This window comes from Euprymna scolopes, chromosome 4, assembly GCF_053919585.1.
Source record: "Euprymna scolopes isolate OS-2025 chromosome 4, ASM5391958v1, whole genome shotgun sequence".
NCBI classification, from domain to species: Eukaryota; Metazoa; Mollusca; class Cephalopoda; order Sepiida; family Sepiolidae; genus Euprymna; species Euprymna scolopes.
Genome location: NC_136485.1, coordinates 175,302,563 through 175,321,620, shown reverse-complemented (window position 1 = coordinate 175,321,620; position 19,058 = coordinate 175,302,563). Strand labels below are relative to the sequence as shown.

The 19,058-nt window shown below is 33.5% G+C and overlaps 1 protein-coding gene across 1 annotated transcript in view; it reads right to left on the bottom strand.

Moving 5' to 3' along the window:
• Positions 1-3,641: 3,641 nt before the first annotated feature.
• The window catches only part of LOC145273132 (guanine nucleotide-binding protein subunit gamma-like), a 29,343-nt gene continuing 13,926 nt past the window's right edge, over positions 3,642-19,058 (bottom strand). The window contains exon 2 of the mRNA XM_080127062.1: positions 3,642-4,021. Within this exon, the coding sequence (XP_079983188.1) occupies positions 3,907-4,021 (115 nt within the window). The 3' untranslated portion in view covers positions 3,642-3,906. The remainder of the gene's footprint in view (positions 4,022-19,058) is intronic.

The following is a 19,058-nucleotide window of genomic DNA, read 5'->3' as shown; positions in this document are numbered from 1 at the left end:
CTTCAATAAATCTTTGAACATTTTTCGTATGGGCACTTTTGATAGTACACACATGAAAATCTAGTCCACTTTGAAGTAATCTCCTCCGGCTGCAATGCACTTGTTGTACCGTTCCAACAACTTCTGGAAAGCCCCATGGAAGTTCACTTGTGTGAGCATGTCCGTGACCCTCGTCACAGCCTCTTTCATCTCCTCAATTGTCACATAATGACAGTCTCTAAGGTTTTCCTTAAACTTAGGGAATAACTAAAAGTCATAGGGAGCAAGGTTTGGACTATAAGGAAGGTGAGGAACTATCTTGATGCCCATCTTGGTCAAATAGTCTGTGACAAGGATCTAGTTGTGGACTGGTGCATATGTGCAAATTTTCCGCATCTTTAGTTCCTTATGAATAATTGTGTGTACAGTTTTCACACTGACATCAAACTGTGCACTTATTGTCTCTATAGACATACAACGGTCCTTATCCATGAAATTCTTTATTTGGTCAATCAACTATGATGTTTTGACTTCCTTACTCCTCCCACTCCTTTCATCATCCCTCACAGATTCCTTGCCTTCCTTGAATCTCTTATGCCACTCAACAATTGATGCTCGATTCATGCAAGATGGTCCAAAAGCAGTGTGTAGCATATTTTCCAAGTTTAAAACAGAATTTTATTGCATATCGCTCTTCTAAAATGTCTTCATATCCAGATTGTATTTTTTAAAATCACCAGCTGTGACAACCAGGCTTTAGTAGGGTGTAATCCAGTTCCTGCTGTAGCTGTTTATTTGACCCTGCAATCACAAAATTTGGTCAATCATCTCATAAGATATACAGCAATAAAATACTGAATTTTCACGAGTCTGCAACAATTTTAAATGCCTATTATATAAGGCTCCTTAGTGTGTGTGTGTATATATATATATATATATATATATATATATATATATATATATTAGTTTTTGCTGGTAAAATATCTTTTTTTACTATTATGTTTCATTCTTTGAGTATACAAATCCTTTTTGTTTAAAAGCTCAATATTAGTTAAATATAACAAGAATAAAAGTATTGCTCATTCCAAAATCCAAATGTTTATAAATGTATTTTATCTTTATAAGCAAAAATCTCTGTTTTTTATGATGAGTAAATGCATGAAAAGTTTCAGCATTGACATAATAATATTGATTGTTTCTGTATACCGAAATGGATCTAAAAAATAAACATTTGGATCTTGGAATGTAGCTATACTGTTATTCTTTTATATATATATATGTAGGAGATTTATAGATGACCTTGCATGTATAAACGATAATGATGAATTCGACAAAAAATAAACATCTTATATATCCAAACGAATTAAAATTAAATTGTGAACATAGAGGACAACAGGCTACATTTCTGGATTTAGATATAAAAATTGAGGATGGGATTTTTCTTTATAAAATATTTGATAAAAGAAACGCTTTCTCCTTTAAAATAGTACGTATGCCTCATAAAGATAGCACCTGCCCTGTTTTTATGTTTTATGGAACCATTATGTCAGAGTTTTTGAGAATAGCTCGTGTTACTTTAAAATTAACAGATTTTATACCACCAGTTTCTAACTTAGTAATAAGGATGATAAAACAAGGTGGGGATAAAAATAAAATATTTAAACAGTTAAATAAAGCATTTGTTCGTTATCCTGATGCTTTTGAATCGTTTAAGATAAACCAGACTATATTAATAAAGGAAATCCAAAACTATATTAGCAATGTATAAAATGTATTTATAATTACATATAATAAATTTATATTAAAAAAAAAAATGTATATATGTAAAAATATTTTTAACCTTTATATATCTAATTTTAAATAAATAACAATGTAAATATACTAAATACTAATCATAGTGGGGGTGATAAGTAGTTAAATGGATTAATCCTAATTTTATAAATATAAGACTGATAAATTAAAAAATGTATCCATTTTAAATGTGGAAATTGATGAAACACAGGTAAGAAATTCATTTTTATAGTATGAAAATGTTAGTAATTGCAATTAAGAATAGGAAATTGGATCAAATGTTTGTAACATGTCTTCTTCCTAAGATTGAGGGAGGTGGTGTTTGATCAACACTGCTGGGGAGCCATGATGTAATATACTGTTTTGTTTTTAAATCCCGAAACAGTGTTTCATGGTAAACAACTGATGATCCCTTGAAAAATAAATTATTAGTACTATAGTAAGTTCGAGAGCGAGTTGATGCAGTGATTGTAGGTGATTAAATGACTTACTGACTAGATGGTTTTCTAACGAATCTTAAAAAATATTTTTTTGTATAGTTCTAAAGGTTAAAAACTTCAAAGACTATATATATATATATATATATATATATATATATATATATATATATGTATATATATATATGATGATTGCAAAACGTCTTGTCAGACGAGCGCCCCCCCCCCAAGACACCCAATGTCCATGAGCCCAGAAATTACTTTTTTTTTTCTTAGTTCAACTGGTGAATTCACACGCTCACGCAGGCATGATACTGAAGACGGTCATTGAGATCAATTATTACATGTTTCCAGCACCTCAAGCCTCCATGCGTCATAACTTTTCCATCGCCACAGGACCATTTTTATAGACAAATGCCTGAGGGAGTATCTATACACAGGTGATGTTACAGAGTCTTAGCTTTGTACAACAGCTAAGTCTCTCTCTCGGTTCAAAATGTTGAGATCCAGCAACAAGCAAGAGCAAGATAGCGAGCAACAAGTTAAACTGCAGACCAGCTTAATGCGGGTACTGGTCTCCCGCTTTATGGTTTTTTAAATCAGAGATTTGCTTCTCCTAGAAAGGTTGCCTTCACCACGGCCTATGAGAGCCCTCTCCACCCCAACACACAAACACACATGGTGCTAGTTGGCCGTTGACCCGAAAACGAAAACCCTATATATATATATATATATATATATATATATATATATATATATTTCAGTAAATATATATATATTTCAGTAAATATATATATATTTCAGTAAATATATATATATATTTCAGTAATCTATTAATATAGATAAATTCCCTAAAATGGATCATATATTTATATTGAATGATTTGAATAACGAAAATGGGAATTTTCACAACAGATTCTCATTTATAACAGAAACATTGGCTAGGAACAAAGTGTAGAATCTTTTCCGATGTTTTACTTAGTCACTTCTTTCCTCTGTTAGTGAAGAAATCCTTCTAAACTGAGGCAATTTTTTTTTTTCTAATCCAAAGTGCCCACATTAAAAACCGATGATGTATATACCTCTCTCCTCGTGGGGAGGAAAATAAACAGGAATATGAACATTTAACACGAGAAGCTCAAACAGTAGAAGAGGACAAACAAATACATAGATATTATTTTATTTATATTAAATAAATTTGCATAAATATGAAAAAAAAAATCAAACAATTTAGAGACGCCTTAGCCATTAATAAAGTGACACCATTTTTTTAATCATCAAATTGACATTTACTTAAAAAAAATTTTTGGACTTATGTTTTGGGATACAATAATTAATTCATAGTAATGTAAAAAAATCTTTTTGTTTTATCTTGTATTTATTATTCCATTTCTATTTGATGTAGATTTCATTTTTTTGTCTCTTTTGTTTATAAAAAAAATGCTTAAAGAAAGACTGAAAAATTTAATGATTTTTTTGAAACGACAAAACATAATTTGCAAAAAAAAAAAAAAAAAAATGGCCGCTAAGAAAGAACTTTAGATAAAGAAAGAAAGGACAAGAAAAATTCTGATTACAGACTTTAAAGGATTATTTTCAAGGAAAACGTTATCATTCTTGCCCCTAAAAAGGGCAAGTATGTTTTTATTCCTTCTTTATAGAAGTTAACTTGAAGCCGCCAAATTACGCATAGTCCATACTAAAAGACGACACAGCCGCCACCTTTTTTGCTGCCGTCATCAACCCAACTGTTTGGCTTCTGTGGAGTTAGCATATGATCGGTTGGCATCTTCTCTTTGATCTTTTCTTCATGCCTACAAAAGAACAGGAAAAAAGTTATAAAATACATGCTAAGATATATATCACTTTCATTTAAATTATTATGCAATGATACTAACAGATCAGGCTGTCTGAAGGTACCGGTTTCCTGACCTAATACGGACCAAACATTGATATTGTTTTTTTTCTTTCCCTTTACAAAACTCATCCATGTCAAAAACAAAAACAACAATTTTCCCCCGATAAAACAACCAAACCAAACACCATAAATAAATATTTGAAGTTAGAAAAAGCTGGAAGCATAAAATCATCAAAATGATTGAAACCGAAAAAGGCTTACATAGTATTTTTTTTATTGGAATCCTTTGAGATGAGTAATTTGTGTATTTTTTTTATTTATTTGCAGACTATTTTTCTCATCTTCATAGTTGCTGTTTCACCACGTTTCGACCAACTTATCCTCTGGCCTTCTTCAGGTGATTAACCGCGACGGGATAGGAATGCTGAGTCTTGTTACTATATCCCCAGTAAATACTGTCTTCCATGTTTTTTTTTTTATTATTTATTTATTTTTTTATTACATTTTCACCCCAAACAAGGCACATTGCCACTTTGGTGTAGGGGGTTACTAACAGGGGCAACAACTACTGGGGTACTATGTAGGGATTTGGGCAGCAAGATGTTGGTTCACGTTGCACTTGAACTTCTGCACGTCAGTACAGTTGGGGAAGCAGGGACCTGGAATGGAATTCCAAAGTCTAGCGATTCTGGGGAAGAAACTACTGGAGTAGAAAGATCTTTTACATCTAGGGACTTCTACAGTGTGGGGGTGGGACTTTGCAGCCTGTCGGGTCTGTCGAGGGTGTTCACGTCGTGGGGGCACAAGTGCTTGCAGTTCGTCAGAGCATTCACCATTATAATACTTGTAGAACAGGCAGAGGGATGCAACGTTTCGTCGATGGGCTGAAGCTTAGATGCCAGTTCAGGGCCTATCAGATTAGCGACTCTCTTTTGAACCTTGTCAAGGAGCGAGAGACTAGTAGCCGATGCACCAGCCCAAATATGACAGCAATACTCCATACATGGGCGAATGGTTGTCTTATAGAAGTACAGGATACTTTCAGGTGTTAGTAGTTTTCTACCCCCGGAAGAGAGAGCCCACCTTCCTTGCAGCGGCCCTGGCAATGCCCTCGATGTAATTGCTCCAACTCATGTTTCCTGTGAACGTTAGGCCAAAGAGCTTGAAAGACATACTCTCAGATAAAGAGTCGTTGGCCATTGCTTTAGGTGGTAGAAAAGGTTTCTTGTAATTATTGAATGAAACTAGTTTAGTCTTGGCGGCATTGAACGTGACCATCCATTTTTGTCCCCATTCCACTACAGATTGGAGGTCATCTTCTAGTGTTTCTGCCATTTCTTTAGATATGTGTTCATTTGTTTTCCTGTCATGTCTGTTATAGAGTGTGGTGTCATCAGCATATATACCCATCTCAGAGGAAATTTTGTTAGGGAGGTCATTTATGAATATCAGGAACAATAGAGGTCCAAGGATAGACCCCTGGGGCACTCCCACATTTATATCATATTGTTTAGATGTACGACCGTCGAGGACAACCTGGATTTTTCTCTTATCTAAGAAGGATTTAATTATGTTAAGTTGTTGTTGACTCACCACGTTTTGGTCAACTAATCCTCTGGCCTGCTTTGGGTAGGATTGAAACCGCTATCTTTAGACAATGCTCATCTGGAAACCATAAAGACTCAACGTCTCTCTTCACTGCACCATGGATAGAGGTAGTGGATAGTGCGCAGTGGATAGAGGCGTTGAGTTTCTACAGTTATTATTCTCTCTTTGGTTATGATTATTTATTATACAGTTATTATACAATTATTATGAGTCTCTAGCATTATTATTTAGCATGATTATTTATAGTTTCAGGTGGCCAGGTGAGCATTAAATGATTTGGTTGAAATGTGAAACGACAATAACTATGAAGATAAGAATAATAGTCCACAAATAAATGAATAAGTATCAAAAAAGATTGATATGCCGTAAAACATACCAAATAACCAAATCTACACGTACTTAATATTTTATTCTTTTCATTGGAATATTTTGGGAATATTTCTTAAATTAGTGAATAAAAACGTATGTTTTATTTTGTGTTATCTCTATGAATATAAATATTTACAAATTTATTTAGATTTTTGACAACGTTACCTTTTTACAGAGAAATGTTACCTGGTATGCACAAATGGCCATCCATCTTGTACTCATCAGACTCTACATCATTTAAATTCAAGGATTTAACGAAAGCCGGTGTGTTAACATGATTATGTTATTAGAAAGAGGGAAAGAGTAATAACTGAACGTCCTAAGGCGCCCCTCCCAAGGAATGTCCGCAGGATTGATTAAGTCAATTTTTGTAGGTTGTCCTAACTTGATCTCAAGGATCCTTGTGGTCCTTACGGTGTGTCTCACATTAAAACTTGGCCTTGTGTCACAACCAGCCCTCATGGAAAGGTTGATAAATATAGACATAATCATACATGCTGTTGTTATTGATATTTGACATCGATATGATAAAGTATGACGTCATTCAACTTCCAGTGAGACGTGCCATCTTACATCTTGTGAAAGGATTTATTGGATGTAAATGTTATAATTTCATAAGACATCTTAAGATTCGTATTATTTGGATTATTCAGACCACAGTTCTCATCTTGAATGTTATTCGCACAACGTTTTGATCAGTATAATTCTTTAGGTGTATCTTGTTGAACTCGGGAATTTTTCTGCTGAACTCGGGAATCTTTCTATTGAACTCGGAAATCAGCACGGAATTTCCAACAGAACAGAATCTTTAAACAAAAATATGTTTACGTTTCCTAAAATTCATACTGGAATCGTCCACAAGGATAAAGCACTTGGTAAAATTCAGTTGTAAGTTACATTCTTCTGGAGATTGAAGGTTCAATCTTTAGTGTGGGTGACTTAGAACTTCTACTCAGTCATAGCTGACGGAACGAGAGCATGCTATCCCCGTAGATTAAATAAAGGCTTCCGTTTCAACTGATTTCTATACGCTTAAATGCCAAATAAAACTTGGGAATACAATAATTGAATGTGTCTAAACAATGATGAAACCTAATTGACAAATGGCTCTGATTGCTTACCCTTTTTTTATTTGCTTCATTTCGATTCATTTTCTTCTCGTCACTTCCAAAAGCAAGTAAGTTTTCACAGGAACATGTTAACTCAAAATATTTTAAACCAATGAAAATCGTTTCAGGTATCAAAAATAACAAGCCTAAGTCAAGGTAATAAGTCAACGTGACTAAGAAACTTCTATAAGAACCGTGACCAAATGAGATTTTCCCCAGATGACACCTGTCGACCATACTTCGAACAGAATTCTAAGAACGTATGCTAAACAACTCCCCCTCCATGTCAAGGTAGAAAGGAATCTTCAATGACTCACATACAAGCATTATTCATCTAGCTCTCACATTCTTACACACTAATGAGAGTCAGGCAAATAGGGATAAACTGCTACTCACAACTATACATGCACTAGGAAGAACAAGATAAACCAACACACATACATAACGTTCCTGTAGATATCTCACTGCTGATTTAATTCTCTACCTGTATAAAAGCCAAGTACGTCCAAGGATGGAGTATTCTTGCCATATCTGGGCAGGAGCTGCTAGAAGCAGCTTATCCTGCCTTGACAGAGTTCAAAATAGACTTCATAGCCTAGTAGGGGATGCACTTTTCTCTTCCCTGCAACCTCTTTCCCACAGAGACGTTGCAAGCATGTCTCTGCTTTATCGTTATTTTCATGGCAAGTTCTCGTCTGAGCTCCAATTTATGACCCCCCCCCCTGGCCTAACTTTTACAAAAAATACTCGTCTAGCCAAAACCACTATCAATAATTTCCCCCAATCTTTATCTGTGCCTAAACCTAAACGTAGATTCCATGAACAAAGTTTCTTTCTTAAAACTGTATGGCTATGGAACTCTGCTTTTCCTGCTTTTCAACTGACTACAATTTGGTTGTCTTCAAGTCCAACGTAAACAAACTCTTGATGATCCATTCATCTTAAGTAATCCAATTTACCATATTTACACTACTAACGATTACTATGACATTTTCCCATTGACTACTGTACACTTATTAACCTTTATTCTCGAGTGGCCTCTGGGCCTTGATAAGTCGTGACTCCTTTGTAAAGAAAAGAACATACACAATGCAATACTGCAAAATGCTTACATACGTATATTACTTATAGACGCACATTCACACTTTGCTTATTTTGATTTGTGCCTAAAATAACTTTTATATTCTTATAAAACTGTTCTGTTGGAAATTTTCGTTTTTATTTAATTTTAAAAATCTCTGTTCATGTTTTAATTAGCACTTACTACCTGGTGACCCTTCTATTCTCTAAATGTTTCATTTATTTCCATTTTTACATGCATGCATGTCTGTATATATATATATATATATATATATATATATATATATATATATATATATATATATATATATAGTTTCCTAGAAGTACATCCAATGTAACAACATGTGTCCAGCAAAGAGTGCTCAATGAGTGAACAGAGCAGGTATATGAAATTTATTTATACAAACATTGATGGCTACATATGTGCATACATGTTTCTGTAATATATATATATATATATATATATATATATATATATATATATATATATATTTAGCCAGTAGAGTTTAGTTTCCTAGAAGTACCTCCAATGAAACAACATGTGTCTACCAAAGAGTGCTCAATGAGTGAACAGAGCAGGTATATGAAATTTATTTATACAAACATATGTGCATACATGTTTCTGTAATCACCCGTGTTGGCGGATTACGTCTTAAGGCCAAGAATGTTTGTATAAATAAATTTTATATATATATATACACAAATGCTAGGTTTATTTTTGATGTCTTTAGAAAAAACCCTACCCAATATTTTTGCTGATGAGGAGATTTTGTTTCAAAAAACTATATGATAAAATTATTTTCCAAGACTCATTGTCTATCACAATAAAAACATCGTTTCCGAAACGATCGTACAATTTATTGATTTTGTTTGTTCTTCCTTATGAAACCGATTTTTAATTTTTAATTGTAATTATAAATTATCAATCACCTTACTCAATATATATATATATATATATATATATATATATCTTTCATTTCATTCCTTCACAAACTTTTACAGGAACAACTTATATTATTGTATTAATTGTTCCGTGGTTCTTGTCTATGCACAAAAAAAACTATCATCATCCCAAAATGACCCTTACCAAGGCACACCTCAAACAAGGCGTATTGCCAATTGGATGTAAAGGGTTACTAGCTGTGATCATGTCGAACAAGGAATTGTGGAGAGTTAAGCAGCGAGATGTTTGTTCACCTTACAATTAAACTTCTGCATGTCAATGAAGAGGTGTGATTTTGCTGCATGTCAGATTGATCGTGAATCTCTACAATTCCAGGTGAGCATTGTGTGAAGATAGCAGTTTCAATCCTATCCAAAGCCGGCCAGAGGATTAGTTGGCCAAAACGTGGTGAGACGACAACTATGGAAGGCAGTAATTACTGGGGATTCATTTAAGAGACTCGGCATTCCTATCCGGTCACAGTTAACCCTATCACGAAGATCAGAGGAATAGTTGGCCGAAACGTCGTGAAACAACAGCTTAGAAAGATGAGGATAACAGTTTGCAAATAAATAAATAAATAAATAAAAGAAAATATTTAACAAGAAAAGAAATACCATGGTTGTTATTTGAATTGGATTTAAGCTTTGACATCAAACAAACCAGAAACTGTACGGCATAATCACGTTGACACACCAATTCTCGTTAGACGACTGATTAAGCAACATTGCGCCTAGTCAGTACAAGATGGGTGACCAATTTGGGAATTTCAGCCGTTGTATGAAGGAGGATGTACACACCTCCCTGCAAAAGTTGCAAAATTCTAATGTCATCATTTCCCTTAACGGGGATACACATGCGACCGGGGACTGCTTGTCAATATCATACTCCCATGAAACTTCCTCTTTTGGAGGAAGCCAGTTAAACTCACATAGGGCTAGTGCCGTTTCCATACATACAAAACAATATATAATTGAATAATATAAATGCACAAGTAGCAATTTATGTACTATTGGCCGTTCCAAACCAGAAATTGATATGAAATAGAAAGATAAGTAGAAACTATTTGGGATCATGTCTAACAAGGGATTGTGGAGAGTTGAGTAGCGAGATGTTTGTTCACATTACATTTAACTTATGCAGGTTAGTACAGTCATGGTAAACAAGAAACAGGAACGGAATTCCAAAATCTAGCAGTCTAAAGGAGAAAGCTATTAGAGTAGAAGGTCTTCCGGCATTTAGGGACCTCAACAGTGAAGGGGTGGAATTTTGAAGAAATGCAACATTGTGTGATAGGTAAAGGCAGATAGTCTTTAGATTAGTGTTGGGACGATTAATCAGAATCGGAATCGGAAATATCAGAACTTTTCAGGGTATCGGAATCGAAAAAATGTGTGCCTATTTTCCGATGCCAAAACCAATTCCTTTAATTATCTTCTTTCTATTCGCTTTTCTTTAAAAAAAAAATCTTTTAAAAAAATATAGTTACATATTTAGAGATTTCTAAAGAATCGGAATTGGTAATTGTATCGGAATCGGGAATTAAGTACAGAATCAGTAATTGTATCGGAATCGGAAAAAATATTGGAATCGTCCCATTACTACTTTAGATACGTGCATTTAAACTGTACGTTTAATTATGAAAGGTTGTGTTCAATTGTAAAGGTAATAGAGTTTGTTCAACACAAAAGGCTTTTGAATTTGACATTTGAAAATTTTGGATTTTCCGAATGTGGAAGTTTGATGGAATTCAAATTCCGACAAGCTTCATCAAAAAGTAGCCAATGTCTTTACAATACAACAATTTGCTCATACATGGATTATTGCAGCATCTGGGCTGGTGCATCTACAACTAGTCTCTCACTCTTTTACAGGTTCAAAAAATAGTCCTAAACTATCAACCAAGCTTCAACCTCTGTCCCATCGCTGCAATGTTGCACCCTTGTTTTACAAGTACTTTAATGGAGTGTGCTCTGATGAACTCATAGCACTTGTGTCCCGTCGATGTACATACTTTCGACTAACCTAACAAGCAGCAAAATCCCACCCCTTCACTGTTACACTGAGTAATGTGTCAAAAATTGGACCAAGTGACCCCCTCCAAAACGCTGCTAAAACATCCCTGTTGTCCCATTTTGCCTCCTTTCAGCCGATTTTGACAAACTTTGTTCGGATGGAGAGTGAGAGTTAAGTAGTGCCGCCTCCTCTGTGCTTCAGAAAAGAAATTTCTTGAATCTAGTTTGCTATTCTATTCAATTTTAACCTTAGAGACTAAACCAAGAGCATACAGTAGAAAGATCAGCCGAAATGGATCAGTTCAAGATGCGTCCATTCAATTTGTGCGTTTAGTGGTGAAAATGCTAAAGCAGGACATACTGACTTACGAAGCCTCGTATAGAAATGCATGGACAGAAGGAAGTCGTGTCGGAAACGATGGCACAAACAATTTTATAGTCACTTAACTTCATGCAACATTTTGTAAAAAACTAATGCACCCATTTTGAGGAAAACAGAAGAGTAACGGAAAAAAGGAATAACAGAATAAAGGAATAACAGAATAAAGGAATAACAAATCATGACAAAAGTAAAGGTTCTTGTCCAGAATTTCTCTTGTATTTAAAAAACAAAAATAAAGAGAAATCTGTACGATGTACATACGCATGACGGAATGAAAATGCCTTATTTGAAAGCTCATGTAGTTTTTTAACTAAGAAAATCAAATTTTATGAGGAAGCGAGGATGCCATCTTGAATAAATGAAGAGAGATAATTCAATTCAAACTTCTGATATTTTTTGGTTATCTTCAGCTTGTAATGCCCACGATTTGTTATCAATTGCTTAAAATGATTTTTAAAAAAATGATTTTCTATATTATATGTGACTCCATATCTATACCAGTTATAGATGCCACAGGGCTTATAAAGAAGAACCTGAAGTCCTACCTAACTAATATTCCTGGTGAACCAAGTACAAAAGAGATCCAGACTATTGCACTTAAGGGGAAAAAATTGCATACTAAAAAGAGCTCTCGGCTGGTTTCAATAAAAAGCAGGGCAATGTTAGCAGCTGGTTTGGCTGCCCCATACCCAACGTTACAATCTTCAAAGAAAGAAAATTAAAAAAAATTATCTTCACACCTAAAGAAGTCAGTAACATGGATGGCATTATATATTTTCCGTTATATATATATATATATATATATATATATATATATATATATATATATATATATATATATATATATTAGGTTGGCAACTAAGTTCTTGCCGCTTTTTAAATCTACATTTTTTAAAAATAACAACTAACAACTATTTAGTCAATGATGTATTCTCCATTTGTATTTCAACAAGATTTCAATATTTTTTTGGTAGAAATCATTGGATTTTGAGTAGAGCAATTCATCCAAAAAAATGATTTTAAGCCAAGTACGCCCAAGGATGGAATACTGTTGCCATATCTGGACAGGAGCTGCTAAAAACAGCCTATCCTGCCTTGACAGAGTACAAAATAGACTTCGTGGCTTAGTGGGGGATGCTTTTTTCTCTTCCCTGCAACTTCTTTCCCACATAAGAGACGTTGCGAGCCTATCTTTGTTTTATCGTTATTTCCATGGCAGGTGCTCGTCTGAGCTCCAATCTTTTACGAAAAACACCCGTCTAGTTGAAACCACTGTCAAAAATTTTCCCCACTCTTTATCTGTTCCTAAATCAAAACGTAGATTCCATGAACAAAGCTTCTTTCTTAGAACTGCACGCCTGTGGAACACTGTTCTGTCTGCCTGCTTCCCACCTGACTACAACCTGGATGTCTTCAAGTCCAACGTAAACAAATTCCTGATGAACAGCCCCCTTAAGTAGACACTTTTATTAAATCCCCACACTAACGTACTGTACATGCAATAACCCTTATCCCTGAGTGGCTTCCGGGCCTTGATAAGTCGTGACCACCTTGTAAAAAAAAAAAAAGACTCCCTCTCTGCATCTTCACACCTAAAGAAGTCAGTAACGTGGATGGCTTTGTATAATGTTTCCAAAACATAAATGGATAATGAGCTATCAAAATGTTAAAGTCTATATACAGGGTGTCCCAATAAAATGTATACACTCTTTAAATTATCTCAACTTGCTACATGAATACGTTATGCCTCATTCCCAAGAGATATTTAGCATTAAAGAATGGCACTTCCAGCAGAATGGAGCACTTCCCCAATATCATCATGACGTAAGAGCGTATCTTGATACTCACATGCGAAACAGATAGTTAGGATGAAGAGGAAGTATCGAGTACTGTCCACATTTATCGGATCCCCCCCCCCCCCGATTTTTCTCTTTTTTGGGGGTGGGTAGGGGCATGTTAAACACAGGGTTCACACCACAGAATGAGCTACAATGAATGAGTTGAAAGCAACCATTGAAAGAAGATGTGTCAACATACCAAGTAAACTAATTAGGAACATTTTCGATTCAATCAGTGAACGTTGTCAGCTGTTCTCAATGGCCAATAATTTGAACACTTTCGATAATTAACTGGTTTCTATATTTGTTCACAGTATTTTGATATATGTATCTTTTCTTTCTTATAATAAATGTTGGTTTTATGGTCATTTAATGAGTTTATACATTTTATTGGGACATCCTATATATACGTTCGATTATAAAATATATACGAATAAAATACTTTAATTTGTTTTTACATAAGTAGTAATGTGTTGTTACACCGTCATGAGCATGTTTCGGTCTGATTAATTAAACTCAATGAAAATGCTTTAACACTTTCAGAGCATATATATCAGTACTTGACATTCCAAATCCCAATAAATATATATTTTTTCTTTCATAATACTTTATTTTGTCTTACACGTATTTCGTATGCCATTCAACAAAATATGTGTAAGACAAAATAAAATGTGAAAGAAATATATACAAAAAGAATTTTTTTTCATATTTTATTGTCTTACATGTGTTTCGTTGAATGGCGTACGAAACCCGTGTAAGAAAAAAATGAAATACTATATATATATATATATATATATATATACAATTAAGCTATCAAAGAGTAAATCTTTAATAAAGCAAAGCTTATCAAGATAAGAATAGCTCAACACTATTAAGTGGAGCAAACAATAATATTAAATGAAAGATGAAGATTAAAAGTTACATATAACTTTATTATATTATCAGAACAATAAGGAAAAGTTAAGGGGAAAAATTAAGAAAAAAACCCTCTTTAAGCCATGGCATTTCGAAGTTAAATGCTTCTCATCAGAAGAGGAGAATGACCAGAATTATCCAAAATGCAAATATAGAAAAAAAATCTGGCTTAATAACATTTAGATATGAAATGAGAATGAAGGAATAGGATATAAAATGGTAACTAATAATTGAAAGCACGTACAACATGTAAGGGTAAATCGGAAGGATAGAATATATGTAGATGATGATGATGATGATGATAGGCCAGTATGAAATAATGGGAATCACTTCAGAAGAGCCAATAATAACAGAAGAAAGAAAAAAAATAGGGAAGATTGAAGAGAAAGTAAAAAAGAAGGGATGAGATATAAACAGTAAATAAGGGATACGGAAATAAATAAATAAATATATAAATATATGAATAGACAAATACATGAAAATAAAACTATCCGAAAGTGAAGAAAATAGGACTAGAAAAATGTTTAAAAATGTTTTTAAAAAAAGTTAAATAATATAAAATAAAATAAATAAAAATAAAATGATACAAGTTCCAGTGACGTCTTTAGAAATCGAAGAATATGGCAACTGTTTACAAATCCAACAAGGTAAACATTTGTTGAACATCAAAGGGTAGTAAAATCCTCATAAATCCAGTAAGTATTTGTACAGTATAGCAAAATCATTAGAATACCGGGATAATCCTGTGAATTGATGTGAAAATGGAAAGATCCAGGTAGGGATTCTTAAATCATCATCACCATCATCATCAACAAATAATAATAATAATAATAATAATAATAATAATAATAATAATAATAATAATAGTAACAGTAATAATAAAGAACTAGTGGGACCTGTGGAAATTCCACAGCGGACTGATTCATATGTAATATATTGGTGTTGGCATTCTGTAGAAGTTCAGTGTAAATAGAGACGCTCTGATATTATTGTAGCTTTTTTGTTTAAACTGCAAAAGTATTTATCTAAGCTAGCAGGAACTCCTGGTGTAGCCCGGTCATAAAGTATGCTTAAATATGATATTTTAATTCTTGCAGATTTTAGATATATTATTATAGAGTTAATGTTCTATGTATTTTTATATATTATAAAGTTGCGATTTCAAAAATAAAATAAAAATATATCCATATGACTTGGGTGCATCAGCTTGAATCGAAACCGAAACCAATACTTATGGAAAAAATATGTATACATATAAATTGTTCCTTCAGCTATAATCGAAACTGAAACCGAAACTAAAATTTATGAAGAATTCTTAGTAAAAGTATTTATTACAAGAAATGGAAGTCCATAACAATTAAATGACTCAGATGTAAAGCGTGAGAAAGAAAATAAATAAATAACACACACGCTATCGTATTAATATATAGATGATGATAATAATAATAATAATAATAGTAGTATTAGTAGTAATAATAATAATAATAATAATGGCAATAATAATAGTATTATTATTATTATTAGTAGTAGTAGTAGTAATAATAATAATAATGATAATAATAGTAATAGTAGTAGTAGTAGTAGTAGTAATAATAATAATAATAGTAGTAGTAATAATAATAATAATAATAGTAGTAGTAGTAGTTATAATAATAATAATAATAGTAGTAGTAGTAGTAGTAATAATAATAGTAGTAGTAGTAATAATAATAATAATAATAGTAGTAGTAGTAATAATAATAATAATAATAGTAGTAGTAGTAGTAATAATAATAGCAATAGTAGTAGTAGCAGTAGTAATAATAATAATAATAGCAGTAGTAGTATTAGTAGTAGCAGTAATAATAATAATAATAATAATAATAGTATTATTAGTAATAATAATAATAATGATAATAATAATAGTAGTATTAGTAGTAGTAATAATAATAATAATGATAATAATAATAATAGTATTAGTAGTAGTAATAATAATGATAATAATAATAATAATAATAATAGTAGTATTAGTAGTAGTAGTAGTAGTAATAATAATAATAAAGAACAAGTAAAGTATGCATGGTCCCACGTGAGTGCACAGCGAATGAGGCATAAGAAAATGACTAAGTTCAGTATTTGCCCCCCACACCTTCCCATTTAGCCCCCAAAGTCCCCAGGGGATGTCAAATCCTGGTAAAAATGAGCAAATTGGGCAGTTTTAGGCCTTAAAATATGTAAATTTGAGTTCTGCACCATGCAAAAAAGCATTATCGCAAAGTATAGACAAACAAAATTATATAGAAATCAGTTAGTTTCAATTTCTCAGAAAGTTTTATAAAAATCGAAGGCATTAACTTTTTTTAATAAGCACAAAAGTGTCAATTTTAGCCATTTTAATCTGAAAGGCACCCCTATGGGAACAACTGGAATTTTCCCGGAAAATCCGTTCTGTTACTTTTTTTTACTCATATCATGTTTAATGTTTGTGCAAAATTTCAAAAACTTCCAAGGCGTAGTTATTGAGAAAAGCGCAGACAGACGAACGGATGAATGGACAAAGGTGAAATTTTGTTGGAGGACCAAAAATTGGAAAGGAATACATCAGAAGAACAAGAAAACTCCCCCAAACTAAACTATATAGTAGAAACCTAATTAAAGAAATAAACACAGGGGTAGTGTCATAGTATGATATGCTGGACCGTTCATAGGTTGGACCAAAGAAGAATTGAAAAGTCCCGACCAGAAAACCAGGGAACTCATGACAATGCTCTACGCCAAAAGGATGATACTGACCGACTCTATGTGAAAAGGAAAGACAGAGGTTTGTATAGAAGTCTGTGTAAATAACACACAAAAAAAGAATTTAAAAAATAAATAATGCAGAACACCAAAAGAATAATTTCTGCAACAAAAGACACTGAATAAACAAACAAGATAGAAAATAAGAGACGAGGAATAAGATGAGGAAAGAAAAATGAGAAGAGAAACAGCTTCATAAAGATTACAAAAGATGAGACTAATGAAAACACTTGGAAATGGCTACGAAAAGGAAACATAAACAGGGAAGCTGAATCCCTAATAACAGCCACACAGGATTACGCAATTAGAAACAACAATACCAAAGCAAGGATTGACAAAGACACAAGAAAACAGTAAATACAGACTCTGAAGACAAAGAGACGAAACAATAAACCACATAAGTGAATGCAGCAAATTAGCCATAAAAGGAATATAAAAATAGACACGATCAAGTAGGGAAGGCAGAAAATTGGCAATTATGCAGACAATTGCATTTTGAACACCCAGACATATGGTGCAAGCACAAACTGGCAGCAGTACTAAAAAATGAAAGTCACAAAATCCTATGGGACATGGATATAGAAAATGGATAAACCCATCAAATCAAGAAGACCGGATGTCATAATAGTTAACAAGAAGGAAGACTTCTGCCAGATTGTAGATTTTGCCGTCCTAGCAAATCACAGAGTGAAAATCAAGGAGATTGAGAAGTGGAACAAATGCACAGAACTGGTCAAAGGGATCTAGAAAATAAAGAACGCCAAAATAATACCACTAATAGTAGCAGCACTAGGAACAATACTGAAAAAATTGGAAAAACGAATGGGAGAGATTGGAATTAGAGGGATGGCTGAAAAGATACAATGGATAACAATAGTGAAAACTGCAGAAATATTAATGAAAACCTTAGAATGCAGAGACTAGCACCACACATGAACTACAGACACAAACTTGACATAGAGAAACTGCTACAGATGTACAACATAAAGGAACATTACATGGAATCATAAGATAACCCGATGCGCCCCTACGTTCTGACCATTCCCCCTTTTTTTTTAAACTGACACCACACCAAGTAAATGAGGGGGGGGTCAAGGAAGATGGAAAGAAAGATGAAAGAAAGCACTAGCCAGATCTCCACTAGGTGAGTGCAAAGAGGACTGGACCTTTGGGGAGGCTTATTACCACTCAAATTCTAACGAAGACCAATGGTCATTGCCAACGAGAAATCAATGATAAGCAGTTGTTGGGATAACGCAAATTGTTTTGCAAAGGTTATTGAAAAAGGTGGAGAGTACTGGAAATCTGGAGAGACTCCAGAGAATGCAATAGGTTGTTTTCAAAGACAAATCTTTGATGATGGCCTGTATGACTACTCTTAATGAGTAAATAATAATAATAATAATAATAGTTAACAAGAAGGAAAATGGCTGCCAGTTTGCAGATTTCGTTGTTTCAATAGACCATAGGGTTAATACCATGGAGAAGCGAAACAGATACACGGAATCGGCCAGAGATGTCACAGTGATATGGAAGATGAAGAAAACTTAACACCACTAATAGTAGGAGCACTAGGAACAATGATAGAAAACTTTGAAAAAAGAGTGGGAGAGATTGCAGTCACAAGGATGGCCAACAGATAAACATAATGAAAATAGCAGAAAAGGAAAACACTTAAATGCTCAGAGACTAATGCACATAAGCTAGAGGCACAAAGAAACTGCTACAAAAGTAAAACACAAACATCACATACTGAAAATATGATTTTAAATCCCCTCCCTAAAAAATGTCAGCATCAACTGGCACCACATCATATGGTCGAGGAAGGTCAAAGAAGATGGAAAGAGCGAAGAGAGACAGACTTCTAGTGGATGAGTGCGAATGAGAAATCGCTTCCAATGAAAAATCAATAGTAAACGGCTGTTGCGATAAGGCAAATCCATTTGCAACGGTTAT